Source organism: Anomalospiza imberbis, chromosome 2 (assembly GCF_031753505.1).
Source record: "Anomalospiza imberbis isolate Cuckoo-Finch-1a 21T00152 chromosome 2, ASM3175350v1, whole genome shotgun sequence".
Lineage (NCBI taxonomy): Eukaryota > Metazoa > Chordata > Aves > Passeriformes > Viduidae > Anomalospiza > Anomalospiza imberbis.
The window spans coordinates 107,339,593-107,360,149 of record NC_089682.1 but is presented as its reverse complement, the minus strand read 5'-3'; the positions used below and the strand labels follow the sequence as shown (position 1 = coordinate 107,360,149).

The window sequence follows — 20,557 nt, the reverse complement described above, 5'->3', positions numbered from 1 at the left end:
ACCGGGGGAGCGGGAACTGGACGCCGCTCGCCGCCGCTCTGCCGCGGCTGCACCTCCCTCCCCTAACCCTGCCCCCTCCCGGAGGGGGAGCCGCCGGCGGGAGGAGGCGGCCGAGAGCCCCCTCCAGCGTTCGCGGGCGGCGGCGGCCGCTCGGATGAGCGCTGCCGGCGGCGCTGCGAGCGGGGTGCCCGCCCCGGCCGCGGTACCCGGGCAGCCCGAGCCGGAGAGAGGCGGAGGCGCGGAGACCACCACCCTGCGCCCCTGCGGTGCCGGGGGGCTCCAGATATCCCCATCCTCCTCTGCCTCCTCCTCCCGGGCACCAGAGGGCACGAACAGTGCCCAGGTGGCCGCGGTGTAAGGGAAGGGTTAAACCCGGCTGCAGCCCCGGGGCAGTGAGAGGGGGAGGCCCCGAGGGTCCCTGTCCCTTCCTGTGGATTTTGGGGACCATCGGGCGAAGGCGGCCAGCGGGACACTCCGCAGGAGGGCTGCGCCCTGCCGCCCTTCCTCGGAGAGGGAATTGCTCGCCGACAGTCGTGAGGCTGTGAATGTAGGCGGGTCCTGCAGGAGGAACCGGGACACTGCCTCAGGGGCTGCGCATTAATGGGTACCCCCGCTCTTCTGCTTTAGGAGCCAGGCTTCAGGAGCCAGCAGAGAACAGAGCGGTGCTTCATGTGCAGGGAGACGTCCCTCCACACTCGTTTTAGTCCCAAGTGCTTGTCTGAGGTCCAGAGAAACCAAGAGACTGGGAGGGTGTGAACTGTATTCACATTTATGGTTACTAGTTTGTCATAAACTCAATTTTCGTCCTCATTAGACAAACACAGATCAGTAAAGTTTAATCAGTAGCAGCAATCTGGGCTCCTGTCTCTCACAGGAGTCTTCAGTACAGCAGAAGAAAGGAGCCGAGAGCAGGCAGAGGGCAGGGCTGGGTGCGTGCCTCCTCCAGAGGCTGCATTCCCTCAGAAAAGATCTGGAGTTTCAGCAAAAAGGCTGTCACACCTAGGGCCAGCAGAGCTGTCTGCTTACAGCAACTCTTAAATCACCCCCTTACATTTGCATGCCTGAAGAGTTACAGCGTGCATCTCTTTGAGCTTTCTCCGGTCTTTCATCCCATGTTTTTCCAGGAAGAAGACTGGGAGGTGCACGCGAATGAGTGGTGCAGGGAAGACCCTTCAGGTCTTTGAAATTCTCTCGGTGACCCAGGAGTGAGCAGTAAACTAGGTATGTATTTGTAAAGTAACCCTTCTGAGCAACTAGCATTTAAAAGCTATTTGAGGAATCATGCTGCTATATCTAGTTTTTAATCACATGAGGAAAAAAAAATTATATGCAATCTCTATATTTTTTGTCCAAGCCTTGGCCTTGTTTAATCTCCAAAAGACTAATTCCTCTTCTGTCAACAGCATTGCCTCTCTATGCACAAACCTCACTACAAATACCTCAGTGCATTTGCCGTTGAACCTCATGAGATCAAGAGATCTTAATTTCTCTAGTCAACCCTGAAATCTTAATTAAAGATGCATACATTACTGAGTTAAAACCTGGACAGTGCCTTTACCTCTCAATACCTGAAAAATAAATTATTTCCCGCAAAACTTCTTCCATGCAAAGTGTATTGTCTGTGGAAGATCCAGAAGAAAGACATCTCATTCTGACAATGTAGAGTGCAATTAGGATAGAAATAGAGTAAGAGGAGAGAATATTTTGGTTGAAAGGGACCTATGAGGACCAGCTAGTCCAAGTGCCTGACCATAGGAACTCTGGTTAAAATCACTGACATAATAAAAAGATTGCCTTTCCCCAAATACTTACTTTGTCAGCAGCTTTAACTCTTGTTCAAGAGTGGCAGCACTTAACATTTAGAATTTCCTGGTGCTTTTTATCTACACTTCCAGATCGCTAATGTCTCATTCACACCTAACAAAAGACTTGTTGTAATCTAATTCGAATGTATGATGTCATCTTCAATGCCTTCCAAGTTTGAGTGGCATTTCTCGGCATTGAACAAAAGTAACAGGTTGCCTTGCAGCTATTGACCATTTCTTACCAAGCTCCAAAAAGCAGCAGCGAAATACTTTCTTGAATGGTGACCTTACAGTTGATAAGGTGTTGGGCATTTCTCTAGGAGACATGGGCAAGTTTGCATGTGTTTATTTACTTAACCCTTCGATTCCTGGGTCTTCTGAAGGCTGTCAATGACAACTAGGGAGTTACGTCTGAGAAGACAGCAATCTTTCTCTAAAACATATTTCTGTCTCGTAAATTGCAAGTGGCAGCATCTTGCAGTCTTCTGATGTGATAGCTGAGAAAAGCACTCACTGCTGCTGTTTCCTGTAGCACACTGGGTTACATTTCTTCCCTGTTGAATAAGATGTGGAATTTGTTGGTACATCAAATAAACAGGAGTATTTGCAAGAAAAGCCTTTTGTTTTTGAAAAGTCACTGACATTAGAAAAATGGTTCTAATTAGTTCATGTTTCTGAAAGAAAACAGACAAGCTTTGTCTACATCCACTGACAAAGAAGAGAAGAGCTGGAACTGGATTTCAGATTATTAGTGTCTCTTTTATCAGATAAAAGAGAACCCAAGGAAAAGGAAGGGAATGAGAGAAGTATCTTAAAAGGGTTCTGTCATCTTGAGAGACTGCATCTCTGCATCTTCTGCCTTTTCTTTTTTGGAAAGAAATAGCAGTGGCTACAACGGAATTCAAATACAGATAGATCTCTGGAAAGCCTTCACTTTTTCACAGCTCTCATATCCTGGGATGATGTGCGGTTATTTTTTCGACACTTTCTCCTGTATGTTGTGAGGTTCTAGAAGGTATGTGTGTATGCAGGCAGTTAAGGCAGAGTGCCTGCAATTTCCCTTTTCACCTCCCATGTGGGAATTTGTTTGTCTGTGCTTTGTCTAACTAAATTACTGGACTGGAACACCAAGTATTTGGATTAAGTCCTTTGGTCTGGTTTACACTAAGGTCTTACTGGATCAGCGGTCCTTCTGGCCTTAAAATCTATGGCTCTTTTGTGAACTGCTTTACATTAGATGTTGAGTCCATGTTTTGCTATGTTTCATTAATGTGAGAAGCTAAGATGATGCCCAAACTGAAATCCGTGTATTTCAGAAGTCTAGTAATTCTTTTTCATAAAACATTCCACAGATGTTTTCCCTGGAGCTTGTAATTTTTGTTTTAAAGATGCTTTCAGCAAATACTTCCATGCTAGATTTATCAGTGTGCTCTTGCATAAATGTGGTTTTGGGTTCAGTCTTGCAAACCTATGGCATTTGATTGGTCACTTTTAGGCTCTCTTATGCATTTATGTTAGCTTGTGCAACTCATCAGTTTTTTGCTAATTTCAATGCAAGAATGTGACAGAACTATCCATCTCCCACCATTATTTTTATTACACATTTTGTAGCATTCGGGATTCCTTCTACATTTCAAAGGCTTTTGTTTGCAATATATTCTTGTCCACGTCTTCTCAAAATATTATTAGAGTCATCAGTTGTTAAGATTACCTCTGGCTATTCTGTTAAGATTACTAATGTTGAAGCAATGTGTCTTGTTTCTACATTAGAAGGCAATGTTCTATTTATAGCTAGAGGCAGTAGTCTTTTACAGTTTTCATAGTAGTGTATAGTACTAGCAGTAGGCCATGTCTTAACTTCTGAGAAAAAACACAAGTATTTAGCCAGTTGGCAAAGGAGTGAATTTCTAGGCTCAAATTTCATGATTTCCATGTGAAAGAAATACTCAAACATTGAAAAGAAACCATTCAAACACGTAGAGCCAGCTAATTAACAGATTTTGTTTTGCCTGCTCAAAGGGTATAATATCATGAATTAAGAGAGAGCCTTTTAATGGTATCTGCAAGTTTCTCAAGTCCCTAAGAATTTATATAAAGAGAATTTTGCATGTCAGGTAGCTGTAACAAGCTCCTCTCCCCAGCCTCAGCACACCAGATGACACCACCTCAGTTACATGTTGTCATATTTACCTCGTGTTGTCCAGTTTGCCTGTTTTCAGGATAATGAGTGTTACTTTAGCTGCCTATCTGTGCTCAGATCATCAACAGTGCAGCAGTTCATAGAGGAATCATCCCTGAAGCTTCAGAGCTAGAAAGTTCATTTGAAATTCGTGAACAATTTATACTTCTCAGAACTTCACAGATTGCATTGGTTTCTACTTTTTTGCTGCTTGATTTTTCTCATCTGCAAATCCAAGTTAGGAAAAAAAGTTTGTTTTTAAATGACACTGACATTTCCAATGTGTTAATTAATGGACAAAACTGTCAACTATTGCAGTGTAAATGAAAAAATAATTTAAAAAATAATTATCAATAAAATAATAATTTATAAAATAACAAATATACTAACATTCAAGAAAAAAAAAAGCCAAGGAAAAACACAGATGTTTCTTAAATTTAAAAAAAAAAATTGCTGTTCATATTCAGGCTTCTTCTACAATCCACTTTCACCGTTTCTCCCAAAGAAGCGAAGAAGAACACTGAATATCAGGATAAAATGCATATTCGATACCAGTATTTCCATCAGAAACTCTGTCATGGTGAGGAGTTAGAAGTGATAAGGGGAAGAAAAAATATTAGCAGAGCTGAAAAGATGTCATACACACTAGCCACATTAATCTTTCAATACTGCTTTGGAGAAGAAAACTAAATGTGTTGTTTTAAATCAAAACGTGTCTTTAGAATTCAGAGCCTAGGGTAGAATTCCCAGCACCATAGTTCATTCTCTTCCACTGTTTTTGCAATTTTGGATAGAGCAAACTGTTTATCTGTTTAAAGAAACAATGAAACAAACAAAAGAGAAACAAAAAATGTGATACTTTTCTAGGAGGAAAGTGCAACTAAATTTATTAAATTATTTTGAAACCAATTAACTGTATGATGAAGAACCTTTTAAGTACCTGGAGTGATAAAATTATGGTTTTAAACCAAAAAAAAATCCCATTTTTGCAGCTCCTTAGAATTTATACCATGACTAAACACAGCTGAAATGAGTCCCCTTGCAAATATGAAAATGAGAACAATATAGAACAATAATCATGGCTTTTAGCATTATCAGACTTAAAGATTCCCATGAAAACAATAAATCTCTTTTGTCCACAACACTTCCCGCCAATATTTTTGCTGTGACCTTCTACAAGGGAATACATCTGGAACACATCAGTGTGTTTGAGTCGATCCCTCTGGGGTAATCCCCACTTCAAAGTAGTGGTGGGGGAGCCTTGTCTGGTGCTCTGTTGCATTCAGGATCTCCCATGGGTCCTTTCTGATTTCATGCTGGCTGACAGACATTTTATTTTTACAACGGGTAGCTACAACAGGTGGCTTAGTTACTGTCTTCTCCATTGTCATATTCTCCTGTTTTAGTGTTTAGAACATCTGAATCTGGCTGTGGGGAGCAACTGTAAAAGCTGTCAAAGCAAACATCAATTCAGCATACGATTTTGCTGTTTCAGAATGCAGCCTCTAAAATCAGCCCATTCCTAAATGTCAGACCAGAAGCCCAGTTTTCTCAGGGTGGTAATTTTTATGTGTCCCACATGAAAAACAACAGAATTAAGAGAAACAAGATAATCAATTTTCTATCTTAACATAATTAGTGAAATTCCTTCTTCAAAGGGGATCTGTGAAACTTTCTGTTCTGAAAGTGAAAAGCATTAAATAATTTACAGAAATAACATTTCACTATAGAAAGCTTAGCAAGATCTGCATAATCTGTGTTTAATAAAATAAAATTATTAGAGACTTGAAAGACATTTTTTCCTGCTTATTATATTTTTTTTTCTCAGAAATAAAATTTCAATGAGTGTAAACAAAACAACTGCTCTAGAAAGTAGAACTTAGATGAAAAAAATAGGAAGCATTGTTTCCATTTTACTGATGAGAAAAATCATCTACAATGGCATGGTCTATTTTCTACTACAGATTCTTTTCTAATCAGGAAGGAATTTCTCCTAAAAGGTCAGGTATATTGAGCATACACTTTTTCTCCCATCAGCTCCCATCAACTTGCTGACAAAGCTTTCCAGAACTGTTGGTCACGTTCCTCCCAGTGCTGGTCTTTCACTGCCAAAGATGTTCTTTAACCTGTTCTGCATCTCTGCCTGTAGCTTTTAAGTGTGAGTGATGAGGGTTGTCCTGTTTCCTGGATTCTGATGCTGAAGACAGACATAGAAAAGCTTTTGTTTAAAGCATCTTCATTTTCTGAGATGCAGGTCAGAGGCACAGAGGGTATGAGTTTTTCCCATGCCTGTTTTTTCCACCTAATACAATCAGTCAAAATTCATTACAACTATTTCTAACTAGATGAATTTCCCACCCTACTTAAGAGAAAAAAATTCCCTTATGTGCATTAGTACTAGTGTGGTTTTTGTTTTCTCAGCAAGTGGTCTGCATGCCATGTATGTCTTATTCCCCTCAGCATTTTGGTGTCCTATAGGATTCCAGTTTATTGTGCAGTTTTCCACTCTGTAAATATTTTAAACGTGAGATTCACGGTTTGCTCTGACAATGAAATACAGAAAGCAATCACTTTTGGTTTATCGGTAATCTTTAGGAAACAACTGTCCTTTAAAAATATCTTAGTTATCTCTAGTGACCATTTGGTATTTCCAAGTGAACCAAAAGAAAAAACAAATATGTATATTTTTTTAAATACTAGATTTCAAAATGGACATGAGCTTAATGTAGAATTGGATTGAATTCACTCTGCTGAAATGGGACAGGCTTAACCAGAATAGTTCCCAGGAACTCTATTAAATCACCAGGAGTTGTAATAATAATCCATACTAAATTTAACTGGCTCTTTATAAAAAAAGACGCTCCCTATTATCTTATGATTTTAAATTCTGAAATGCAGTCTTTTCTTTGATATCTCCAATTGCTTCAGCCCAGCCCTGTTTAATTTGTTCCCTCCATATTTTCCCTGCAGTTGATAGCAACATTGGGTATCACACATCTGTTCTATGCCATATCTCCCTGTGGCACTGGAGAGGATATCTTAATCCCTATTTCCTGCTGTCACCTCTCATCCTGAAGAGGCAGATCAGTAACAAAGGAGCTGCAGTTCTCATAAAACTGCCCAAATATTAAAATGGTTTAATCTTCTACTAGGGAAAGGCAGAGTCTCACCACATGCCTTACTTTCTACTGCACTTTGATCCTTCGTGTAAGCTACAAATATTTAGCATTTCATATCTGCCATATTTGAATACACAAAACCAATCCATTATCTCCTTCAAAACGGTGCAGAGAATACAGAAGAGAGATCTTATTATGTTTGTACTTAATTAGAGATTCCTCTTTTGTCTTTTATTTAGAACTGATGTAACAGTGTCAAGGTAAAAAACCACTTTATTTCCTTCTCAGGACCCAGAGCAAGTATCTCCATGAATATTAGCACTGAGATGTGTTTTATACAAAGTGATTCCTGCTCTAGTTGGTCCTGTATGAGCTGGGTGGACAATTATTTGTATCTCCCAAAATCCCATGCAAAGATCATGAGTTTTGATCTGTATAAACAAATTCAGTGAGGGGGAAGTGAGGAGTGCTGTAGAGAAGGATGTGTACAAAGGGATGTGTGAAGCCTGATCAGAGAACTGGGTGTCTGACAGAAGATGGAGTAATGCAGCTTTAGGGAAAGAAGACAACAAATGGGACAAAGGTAGTATAATCCTTTTCCTAGCCTTTTCTCCCAGCTTCTGACAGCCAATGATTTATGGACTTCTTGAGCAAGTAGTTTCCTCAGGAGCACCTTGCTTATTAACCATTCACACCCCCTTGAATAATTGGTTTTAATAATCCAGACACATCCATTAGAATTTACAGTGTATGAAAAAAACCCTGTTGGTTTTAAGCATCCTATTTTATACTTTATTTGGGCAGTCTTGTGTTATGAGAAACAGTGAAATGTTCCTGATTCACGTACTCCCCTGCTGTCTGTCCTGCAACCACTCAGTTTGGCATAAGAATGATGAGAAGAGTCCAATTCCAACAGCTTGGAGGTTGAGGTTGTGGAGGTCTTTTGTTTGCTTTTTTTTGTTTTCCCCCAGTGATAATAAATACTATGGCACAGTATTTTAATAGCAACAAGGGCAGATGAAGATCCTCTCTCAAAATTTAAAATAACTTCTTTACCAGTTAACCCTTTTTAGCTTTGCACTTGAAATGTGTGTTCTCACCATACTGCCACTTCCAGCTATGTCTTTAAGCTTTTACTCATTTTAAGAACAGGAATCCACACTTTTTAATGCTAATACAGAGCCTCAGGAGCTCATCTACAGAGCTGCTATTCCTTTAGCTTGCTCTCAGAGACTGACAGGCATCCCAAATGAAACTAATTTCCTCCTTATCCGGAGGACAAGGAGAGGTGGCAGGTTCCAAACAGAGTCTGGCTTTGTAGCTGCAAGGAGAAAGTTGCTATGGCTGTCTCATTTTACAAGCAGACATTTATCCATGGGCACATACTCTATTCACACTCTTTAATGACAGGAGAAACAGGGATAGGGAGAAGACCTGGCTAAACCTGTACTGATTTAACGCTTCACTTTCTCTTTGTTTTCTTTCATCTCCATCTAGTGGTCAGAAAAAGCTTTAGCTGGAGCACAGAATGGCTGAAACACAACCACTGCATCCACACGCTTCTTCATACTAACTATTGACAAAACTCTGCAATCTCGGGGAATTTGGTGTTTCTTTTGGTTTGTTTGTTTTCCAGGGATACCAACTCTCTAAACAGACAAAACTTCACAGTAAAACATGTCTCTTGGGATTTTATTTGCAAGTATTTAAAAATGGTGATGTTGCATAATTTAGTTCAAGTAATATAGGCAAGGTTAGCTTCCCTGATTCAATATCCCATGTTACATTATTTCTCACTGATCTGAATCCAAATGTGAATTTTATTCCGAGCTTTTTTTTTTAGTTGAAAGATTAGCATTGGTTTTTAAAATAGTATATGAATTGAATATTAAACCTTTTAATTAATTTATGGCAAATCCTATCACCACAAGACAACTACACAAGGCCTGTGCAGTTATTAAGGAACAGCATTTTGTTAACAGCACATATTACATGAAAAATTGTACTTCAGATATATTTAAAATAAAACTTTCTGTTGCTCCATAGGAAAAAAAAAGCCACCACACATTTAGTGCAGAAGTAGTAAGTTGAAGAAATATCCCCTTTTTTGCTTCTTACCCACCATCAGAAGACACTGGCCATCTTCAGTAGGTAGCAAGCAGTGGTAATGGTGCTGGCTAAAAGAGAGACAAGTAACAACCTTCAGAGCAAAACTGACTGAAGTTAAACTTGTAATTCCCATCAGTCACCATTAAGTTGGGAATACTTCACTATATACTCCCGGGTAGTGGTCCCTTGAGGAAATTCTGCTGACATGTACCCCCCCCCCATTCTTCTGGAAGAAAATTACATTCCATCAATGTGTATGGCTCATCTGGTGCCTCAGGGGAGCAAGAACCCCCCCCTCCCAAAAAAACAAACAAAAAACCCCCCAAAATCAAACCCTGAAAAAACAACAAACCTCCTCAAGTAAGTGAAATTCCACTACACATACCTGTCTGCATCTAGTGTTACATCAGCACAAGTTATTCTTAAGCCTAGAGTGGTAACCATACTAAACTGAAAAGACATTCTGATTTCATGGTTTAGAATCCACAAAAATTTCTCTGCACCTGAACTGAGGTCATGGGCAGCCTTTTGGAGTGATTAAGCAAAATCATGAAAGTCAAAACTGACTTGTACCCCCCTAGGTCCTACCTTTCCTTCCTGAAAATGTGCAGGAAGTTTATCACTGGTCTGAACTGGAATGATAGGAAATGATCTGTTCCAGAGGTTGTAGAAACAGTCTCCCCACAGCAGAAATGGCAATTCCTTATCTCCTAACCAAAGAAATTAATTTCACACTAACTCCAGCCTTGCAGCATGTCCTGGTTTCAGCTAGGGTAGCATAAATTTCTTCCCAGTAGCTGTTACAGTGCTGTGTTTTGGATTTGGAATGTGAATGTTGTTCATAACACATTGATGTTTTGGTTTTTGCCAAGTTGTGTTTATCCTAAGTGAAGGACTTTTTTTCTCCTCTTTGTCTCATGCTTTGCCAATGAGGAGGTGCACAAAAGAAACTGGGAGGGACCATATCTGGGACAGGTGACCCAAATTAACCAAAGAGATATTCCACACCACAGAATGCTATGGCCAGTGTATAAACTGGGGGTGGGGGTGGGGGGTTACCTGGAAGGGTAACTGATCTGGGTTTAGGAAGGAGGTCTGGAATTGCTCAGTAGGTGATGAGCAATTGCACTGAGCATCATTTGTTTGCTCATCAGGAGAAGATATCCCAGGCTGCCACTCCCATGCTGATTTCCTAAATAGGCTCAGAAGAGCTGAGAGGTGATGTGGCTTCTCTACCAGGTAATTAAAAAGATCAGAGTCAATTCAGTGAGCAAAATCTGTGAACTTGTGACAAATGTAAAGACCATTTAGGCCTCATGGGCTGTGAGGAACAAGATATTACCTTTGAAAAGCAAATACTCTGATACAAAAATGTGATTGAAAACTCAAGAGATAAACCCAGCTTTTGACTGGAATAATTGTACTGTGGCTGAAGTTAGCATTTAGTATTCAAACACAGGAAACACAGCTTTCATGTTCTGAGTAGGCTTCCATCCCTCATTTCTCTTTTGCATCAGAGAAGATGCTATAGAAGCCTTTTCCTGAACAAATCCCATGACTTCTATTCAATATTGAGCCCATACCTCCAAGTCGCAATAGAGGTTAAGCTGTTCTGAGAGATGTTCTTCCTTGAAGCAACACAAACATCGTCCTGATAACCAAGAAGGGAAAGGACCTGTACTAGACAGACACTTAGGTCCTGTTTATTGCTTCTTTGAAGACAACAAATGCATTTCTTAGAATTTAAGGTACCATTGAGCCCCATAAAAGGAAGTAGCATTTTCTAAATTAGCAAAGGAAGAGCAAACCAAATGATTGAATAGCATATGCCAATGCTCCTCCAAAATGCCCAACAAAATACTTCAAAGTTGAGAAAACACAAGGTGGAAAGTACTTGACTTTTGTATTACTTTTAATAGCACCCTCATTGTATTTTGAAGACTCAGTGTAGGTGTGCACCCCTACAGATACCACCAAGGCAAAAACAAAGCTCCAGTTCAAGAGCCTGAGGCAGCTGCATAGCCAACACAGACAAGCATACACAGAGTCAATAGGAAATTCACCTTCCTTAATTCTTTATTTCATCAAAAATTCCAACTGTGCAACACATCCTACACTCATGCATGTACTTCATACATGAGACTGACAGATCTAGATGTGTAGAGAACAGACAACATTTGGCATAACAACAACTGTTCTATGCTGGGGAATACCAGCCCTTGCGCTCAGCAACACTTTGAAATCTCTGCAGGGAGAAAAGCAATGACAGAACGCCTCAGCAGTACACAAAGCCCATGTTGAAAGCATGAAGGCTACAAGTCACTTGCTTACATAGATTTTGCACAGGATTCTCTGGGGCATCTTATAGACAAAGCCAGGTAAAGGAGACTTGACATTCATCTGCATTATTATCTGTCATGATGAACCTAGAGCTGCAAACACAAAGCAAGTAGCTTCACCTTCAGAACGGTAAGAACAGGTGAGTGTAGATGGGAACTCACCCACACTTCAGGGAGAGGAGCTACTTTTGAAAGCAGTGCTCATGAATGCTTGTTACTATCGTATGCTTATCAAACAGGCTAATGGAACTCCAGTACTGGAACGCCTGCATGGTGTTCTCTAGTTGTGCTTTTGTTACCGAGTGCAACTTTGAGCACTTTTGTGTGGATGTCTAGGGTGGATTTCATACCTCTTTGTTCAGGCAAAGCAAAACACTGCTATTGTTTGCAGTGCTCTTCACGCCACACTAGGTACATCTCTCAACCCACACAATAGCTGAGCAGTTTATTAAAGCAAGATTGGAGTTATACCCATGAAAAATGGTTGAATCAAAACTACCTTTCCTGTATCAGTACCACAGTTTAAGATTACTTTGGCTCCTTCATAAGGATGACACTTTATTTTTATAATAGATAGCTGCAGACAAAGCTACTGTTCTACTACTATACTTTCTTTGGGCAGCAGTACTTAAGTGCAATGAACAACTGAAGCAGTTTGACTGCTTAAAAATTCTGTTATTAAGGAACCAGAGAAGCCAGTATAAGTGATCCAGACAGCTTTTAAATAGGTGGAAAGGGAGCATACTTTTTAAAGCTTGTGCAAATTGAGAAAATGCCACAGAAGCTTTTAAATTAACCCTGACAAGTCAGTGGGGACAGGCAAGAATAAGTCTCCAGGCAGGACCTGGAACCAACCTACCTGTCAGGCTGACAATGATTCACTTGGTGCCGCTTGCTTTGATCAAAGGATTAACAAGGTAAAAGCAACTGCACAAAGATGCTCCATGCTGGCTCTAGCACACAGAGCAACCCCAGCTCCTGGTTCTATTTGTTCTCAGTTACTTTGACTAAAAGGAAGGCAAGAGGATTACAGCTGGTCCATTAGGAGAGTAATTCAAATACTGCTTATGTTACAGAGAGCCAAAGTTGACACTGTTTTTGGAAATGCCAAATGTGCTACGATTCTCATCACACAGTCCTAAGAAAAGGGAAAAAAATCTAAGCTTTGAGATATGAGAAAAAGTACAAAAAGTTTGCTGCAGGGAAAAAAATTACGTTTTAGACTGAGGGGAAATAAAAATAACAAATACCTAAAAAAACAAACCCCACAAAGATGATGGATAGAGTATAGCAAAATTGCTATTGTTAGGACCAGTGCTTGAGATAACTGACATGACTTACTGGTTCTCTCACAGTACTGGTATCCAATCCTTAGCATTCATCCTCCAGATGCATGAATGTTTGAATTTCTGTAAATAAGAGATTACCAATATTGAACAAAATGCAAACTGGAACAGCACTTTGTTGCACTGTTTCAGCTGCCTCTAAACAAACTACATTGTCAAGTTCTATGGTTAAGGCAGTTTGTCTCACAAACCTTTGGGTATAATGGTCCTGGGCTGGTTTTGGTACACTTCATTCTTTATTTTCTTTTCTGAAACACTTTCAAAGGCCAAATTAAGTTTATTCTTTAGTATGAGAGGTATTTATCACATGTGAAGTTCTACCTTTTCTTATTATAAAAGAAGAAAACTTACACCCTCTTTGTGAAAAGATCTGTTTCAAGAGACAATTGAGATCAACTTGAAGAACACTTCAAGAAGAACTTAAGTTTTTAAAGATCAATGCATGTATTAACAGCTTTGAAGTAACAGAGTGGAAAAACCTCACTCACCTTTGTTAGAAATCAGATACTCTATGCCTGTTTGCTGGTAGATGATGTATTGCTCTCAAAGTACCAGAAAAGACCTGAGAAGGTGTTTTTGATTCTTTCAGGTCAGGCTGTCAACTGCATGATTGCTTTAAATGAAACACAGGATACTACAACAGGTTTGCTGCCTACCTGATCACGTTGCACATTTGCAGCTGGTACAACACCACATTTCATAAGTTAATAAATGCAACTGCATCTGAACATGAAAAACATTTTCAAGTCAAGATATGTATATTTACTGTCACACAAGGAATGCCATTAAGTTTCCATTCTACACACTCAGGTGAAAAATTTGTTAAAAAGTCAAGAAACAAAAAAGCATAAAATCTGTAATAGGCAACAATATACAAAGTTTCAAATATAAAATCGTGACTTGTATAGTTTGTTATTTTCATCTTTTCACAAGAAAAAATTAAAAGAACCACACATCACTGAACTTCTACACAAGCTTCTTGTGTTTCAATGTCATTTATTGAGGAGTGAATGAGATACTGTCAGACATGCCAAAGAGACTTCACATTCAAGGGCTGGAAGCTGAACAGCTTTCCTCATTGAGTCACTGTACAAGCTGTTTTTAGGAATCGAAAGTGCAATCAATGAGGTCTTCATGCTCGATGTTTGTCTTCAGTTTTTCATCTTTTGATCTACTACCTTGTTGGGCAGAAGGACACTTTCTACCCTACAAAGACTCACACTCCAATTAATACAATTAACACTAGATGTAGAGAAACGTTTATCTGTTATAATGTACATCTACTGCTGAAGGTCTTATGTCTAATGAGAATATTCAACTTGTTTCCCTTTCACCATCGTATGGATGGCTGATAACGTTAGAAAAATACTCTTCAGTGCTATTGTAGGGTTTACAGGAAACTTCTTTCATGTTGTGGGATAGAAATCGATTTAAACACCGTTCTGAAAGAATGCTTCTTCCTGCTGCCACTGCCTGTAGGTTGCAGAAGAAGAATGGCCTACACGCACTACAGTTCTGGTTTTACTCAGAAAAGAAACAAAAGAAACCTAAACAATAGGGTAAACGTTTATTTGGAGTTAGTTTTCTTGCAGATGATAATTAAGGCCCTTCAAGCAGAGTTCAGGAGCTCCTGTATGGCTGCCTGTTGATCTGCATTGAGCTGTGATATGCATTCTGTCCACAGTCCTCTGGATGTCTAGAAAAAAAAAAAAGAGAAGTGGTCTTTATGCAGGCTGAAAGTGTCCAAGGCACATCCTGAACTTTGCTATGTTTACAAAGCTCAACATTCACTCAGCTTATTCCTGTGATATACATGCCAAAGAGACTGAAATCCTCAGCGAAACACAGGTTCAACTTGAGACGCTCCAAAAGGCTGAACAGCAGCAGAGTAATTGATTCGGAACCCCTGGGAACTCTCTGTAACAAGTGCATGGGTTAACAAATGACACTCCTGTCTGTGTCAACCACAGCCTAAACCATTTGATCGTTTTGCACTGACGTTAAAAGACCAATGTCCAGGCAAAACTGAATCATGCTTCTTCCACACGAGTGTTTTGGGCACTGGTGCAGCAGAAACACACTCAGAGCTTCAAGGTGAGCACTAGGATTACAGCATGATGTGCTACATGAGGGTGTACAAAATTCTGCTGCCAACACAGGGTGTGGCTCTTTAGTGAAAGGAAAGGTCAATTACGTCTCAGAGAGAACTGCACAGCATCTGCCTGGGTAAATGCAAACCCTTCATCTGTCCTCCACAGCCCTCAGGTGAGACATTAGCTTTTAAAGTCACCACCAGTAAGGACTGTTCTAATGGCACCAGAAAGTGCTGAATATTAATCAAGATTGAGGAAAAAGTATTTATTCAGTTATCAATAGAAACTGGAAGCAATTGGCACCCTGCTTTCTTTAGGATAATGACGGAAAAAAATTCCAGGTGACTGACTTTAAGTCTTTAGATTGGCTTTTGCAGTAACAGTATGATTCAAGTAAATTAAAAAAAAAGTTTAATTTCTATTTAGTACATTTTATGTTCAGTTCTATTATAATGCTCTTTTCTCAAAATTTAAAAAGTTTAAAAAATATAAAAATGGATTCAAAAAATTCAAAAATAAATGCTCTCAAATGTAAGTTTGTGTGTTTAGTTTTAAATACCATTAGGCATTTTAGACTCCTAATGTATGATGAAATATTGCAGAATTAAATGCACTCTTCCAGCATTTCTGATGCCTATTTAAATTGATACTTTACACTGAAATATTTCTGGCCTAACAATACCTAAGCAAAGAAGTTTATACTCAATTCCAGTAATGACCATGTTAGAGACTGGCAGTGAAACAGCTTACTGAGATCATTAAAAAAAAAAAGTCTCCTGGAATCTGGGAAGCAGGAGCTTGTTAGCAACTCCACAACCTTGAAAATTCCTGTCATAGTATAAGACTCTTACAGTTAGTAGGAGTATAAAAGTCTTACAGCTTTACTAAAGTCAAAATACTATGTGTGAAGAGAAATAGGATTGGTAACACCGTGCTAAAATTGTATTTTTTAGAAGATATGACTTAAAAGATTTTGTTTTTCTCCTCGGTCTGAAGGTCAGCATTCAGCCAATGCTGAAGGTCTTATCTCATATTAAAGTTTCTATCAATCCTGGATAGAACCAGACATTGTTGTAAACAACTAATCTATACATGTATGTGCCACTGTATTGTTTAAAAAACCAACTTGATGGTAAAGTGAACAAATGCATTAGGTAAACCCTAATACAAAGGTGCATTCCTAGACTTTGAGTACTAACTAGACTTTGTATCTGTCAGGCAGAATCTAGAGCAGTCACTTATGCTACTTTCACTTTGAAACTTGCTCAATTTCCTTCTCTTATGCCTTCAGAATTTTAACAACTTCTTCTACCAGACAAAATGGATCTCTCAGGCTGATACACTCATACAGGTGAATCAGTTCCAATATCTAATGTTCCTAAAATTCTTGAACCTGAATTTTGCCAAAGCAGGTCAAGTAGAAAGGCAATAATTGAAGATCAGCTGCTCAAAATCCTCCAAGCTTTTTTATGAGTGAGGTGCTTACCAGGCACACTCCTTTCCCTCATTAGTACTACATCCACCCAACAACATTTGACCCTGGAGCAGATCTGCACTAAGAGCACTTTCGCTTACAGCACCATAGAGAAGTGCTGTTTAAGTACCTGGACATCCCCATCATCATTAAGCAACTCATTATGGCATAAAGGAAGTGAACCTTAAAGCAATTCCCCAAAGGCGGGGAAAACAGCGAACAGCCACCTATATTTGCACAGGATTGAAAAGGGCAGCTGTAAATTAACTTGAGGTTTGCACTCATTCTCTAACAAAGAACCCAAGCTGCTGCTGTACTACAAAGTCACCACAGGATGCTGCCCACCCTTACAAGAACCACATCTTGGATCAAATCCTGCAGTTCCATTCACTGATAAAAGGACATGCAAATTTCTCTCCAGATTCTAAATTCTGACTCAGAGAAAACCCCACAAAAACTAATACTGGCTCCCATGTTAACCATCTCGCTGCATGAAAGTTAGTTACAGTTATTTTATTCAAGTGCAAATGTCACCAAATTTTATCATTACTCATTTAAGGAACATCAAAGGATCTCCAAGATCACTGGTTGAACTATTATTCTCCAAGGAGATAAGGCTCTCAAAACTGGTTTAACAGTTTAGTTTCTTCTGCAAGCAGATTCTAAATGTTCCCTTTATACTTAAGCAAGCATTTATTTACCTGCACTTGGCGAACAACGTTGGCCAGCCGCTTGGTACACGGATCTTCGTGTTTGATAGCTTCGTGGATTTCACCATCCGCAATTATACCAAGTATTCTGGGAAGGTTGGAATTGTTGGGACCAAGGACAATTGGGTTATTGCTGTTACAAAAGATACATTGCAAAGGAATTAATGTTTATCTAAAAATAATGTAAACACTTTACACGTAAGTGAAGTGATTTTGAATGATCTTATTCTAAAGCTGCTTATTTAGGCTTAAGTTTCACACAGCTGAATAAGTATACACAGCTTTGTTGCCTGCTGACAGCATGTTCCTCCTTCTGTTAATATTTAACCACCTGATTCTTTACTCAGCCTAAAATTTATCAGGAAGAAATTCTGAACTTTACAGAATGGCTGAGTTCCATGCAGATGGAACTGTAAATAGTGTGACAGAAATACCCTGCCCCAAAGGACTTATTCCTCCCTCTGTGCCTCCCAGGACGTTGCGTTACTGGCATCAGGAGTGCCGGTAACTTCAGCTCTCTGCCAGCACTCGCCATGACACAGCAAGCAAGCAGTTCTGCTCCCTCTTTCCCAGCCAAATGCTGGAGTGGAGGAGTATTAGCTATCAGGAATCTGTGTGGAACACATGATCTGCTTCCAGCCCTGCCCCCTACCATTGCTGGAATGCAGAGGCTGTGAATGTAGGACTGGCAGAGCTCCAGAGAAGCAGGTAGCCAGGCTGAGCCACCTGCACAGAGGTGGGTACAGAAGTGTGCTGGTACTGCAGTTCTCAATTTATATGCTCCTGTTCACATGCATTATTATGGTGTCTCTCATCTGTATCTCACTGTTCTTTAAGTAGTTTAGGGACATCAGTTGCCATTTTGAGACTCTGTCTTAATAAAGCACCCAGAGATACAAAGTCCTCACAAAATACAAAAGACTGTAAGAAATTAAAGTTACTTCCTTTATATATTTCTCCTAAGATGTAATGCAGTGCCAGCCAGAATGTGCTTACTACATAACACCTCAGAGGCTACATTTTTTCACTCATTTATGAAGTGCATCACACTAGAATAACTGTTTCCTTTTTTCCCTCCATTTACCTACAGGAGGGAGCACAAACCTAAAGAATAATCTGTGGGATAAGATGCTTTCAATGATAGCTGAAATAATTATTAAGGGAGATAGCACTGTACAAGGAATTTTTCCATATTATTTCTCTATACTTCACTTTGTTGGAAAGCAAAAGGGTGCAAAACTACTTAAAAGAAGGCTGCAAAAGAATGTGTGCTGCTTTTAAGAGAAAAGACCTGATCAGTTACTGGTTCTGATATGTAAGCAGAGTGTAAAAAACTTTTTCTGAAATTTTCTGTAAAGATTTTCTGCAGATCCTTTGCCATTAGGGATATATAAAGCAGCCAGGACTTTTTTTCCCAGCCACACAGATGCTATTTAGGATAAGAACAGTAACTGTATAAAAGAGCAGAAATAACATCAGGGAAGGCTCAGTTCTGACATTTCTAATTATCTTCTCTAAACTATATGTAGATTAACCTCATAGTTTCTCAGTTTTGGAAAAAGAGTGCAAGGAAAGAGCATGCAAACAGGCTTACTTTCTGCATTAGTGTGAAGACTTTGCCTTACCTCTCAAGTAAGTCACACAGGTAATTGAAAGTATGAACAGCTTCTTCTTTGTCTTCATGAAGTGGAAGCCATGATAACCAGTGTGGAAGGACTTCTTCAACATTTATACAGTCAGGCTTGAACTTCATTATTTTTCCTATTGCTGAAATGCAGTTTTCTGTTGCATTGACATTCTCTTTGGCTTTGGCATCTGGTGACTGAATGACTCTAACCAGCAATGGAAGCGCCTCTAATTGTTAGAAACACAAGAATGAAGTTTAATTGCACAATCAAGCTATACTCTTATTATTATCACAAATTCTACTTGAGACAACTGTATGTATTAAAACCAGGTTTTTTTTGTGATCCAAGCCCTAAAATCTAATCATTCTAATGTTCCGCTGCTTCTAAATTCTTCTCTGCTCAATAATTACCATATGAAAACCAAACAAATAAAGCTCTGCAAGGAAACAGAAGAAAACAGCTACTGCAAAAGTTTGAATTTGCTTTAGAAGTTCAGAAGAAAATGATATTCCCATGTCTCTCAATTGGAGTTATGCAATCTAAAACACACAGGACACTGCAGATAGAAAGCATTATCTCTTTAATTGAATATGCTCTATAAACACAGGAGGAGGAAAAACACTGCTACAGTGACATTCACTGTGAATGTCGCTGCTTCATTCAGTGTGAACTATAGTGCACATCCTCAGTGTATGCCTGCTGTGTATCTATTGCCAGTGGGCACATCTGTATATAAAAATATGGCTGGACATACACATACACACCTCCCACCACTAAAAGGTGCCCTAAGAAAAGGTCATAGGAGTAATCTCACCTGGTGAATCAACTTGGCATAGTTTAGATCATAAAAATCAAGGAAAGGAAATGTCTTTCAATGCAGGAAAAATGCCAGTTTTCTTCCTAGGTTAATAGCAATTATATTTTTAAACAGTCATGTGGGTAACCACATGCACACTTCTAAATTAACATTAATGTCACATTTTTAGCTACTAGTGTCCATGCAGACTTCCAAGCACACTACATGCAAGCAGGAACAATTGTCCTTGTGTTCTTCTGCTAAAACTAAAATGTTAAAGCTGTGAAAGTCTCTATCAGCACAGTAAGCAGGTTGTGGAATTGTACAGAAAGCACACTTCAAAATAACTCTAATTACTGAGGAAGAGTAAGATCTCACACCTTCTGAATTTTGATGAGTAAGTAGAAACTTTGCAGTTAAAGAATATACAATCCTCTTTCTATATTAACTCCACTGCATTAGATTTTTGAAGAATTAAGCAGCTATGGAAAAGCTGTTAAACATTACAGAACTACAGAAACAGCAGACCTGCTGGCTTATGTATATTGAAGGCAGGATAATGATGCTGCACTATTCTCCAAAGCAGAGTTTGTTTCAGAGAGGTCTACAATGTCCAGGACAACTGAGCCTGCATTTTATACCTGAGGTTTTCATGGCTGCTGAAGCTAAATCTCATCTCATTTGTATCCCACTCACTAATACTAATGGATGACTCTGTAGGTATGTGTGTCCTTGCAACTGTAAAATTAGGAGGGCATCAAAATGAATCAGCATAATTTTCTCCCTACAGCCTACCAGACAAGTTTTCATCTTGTCTATAAAACAGATCCATTCTCACATAGATATTGTGTTTGATAAACCTTAAAAAAGCCTTTTGACAATGGAGTCAAAAAAGCTTCTATAATAAGCTTTTCTCCAAGGACTGACTGCTCTGACATCTGGCACCACCCAGTTTTGAG

The 20,557-nt window shown here is 39.4% G+C and overlaps 1 protein-coding gene across 1 annotated transcript in view; it reads right to left on the bottom strand.

Annotated features, from left to right (window-relative positions):
* Positions 1-14,445: 14,445 nt before the first annotated feature.
* IPO5 (importin 5) overlaps positions 14,446-20,557 on the bottom strand; it is a 41,344-nt gene continuing 35,232 nt past the window's right edge. The window contains exons 24-26 of the mRNA XM_068182501.1: positions 18,800-19,028; positions 17,166-17,307; positions 14,446-14,593 (exon numbers count right to left, since the gene is read on the bottom strand). Coding sequence (XP_068038602.1) covers positions 14,507-14,593; positions 17,166-17,307; positions 18,800-19,028 — 458 coding nt within the window. The 3' untranslated portion in view covers positions 14,446-14,506. The remainder of the gene's footprint in view (positions 14,594-17,165; positions 17,308-18,799; positions 19,029-20,557) is intronic.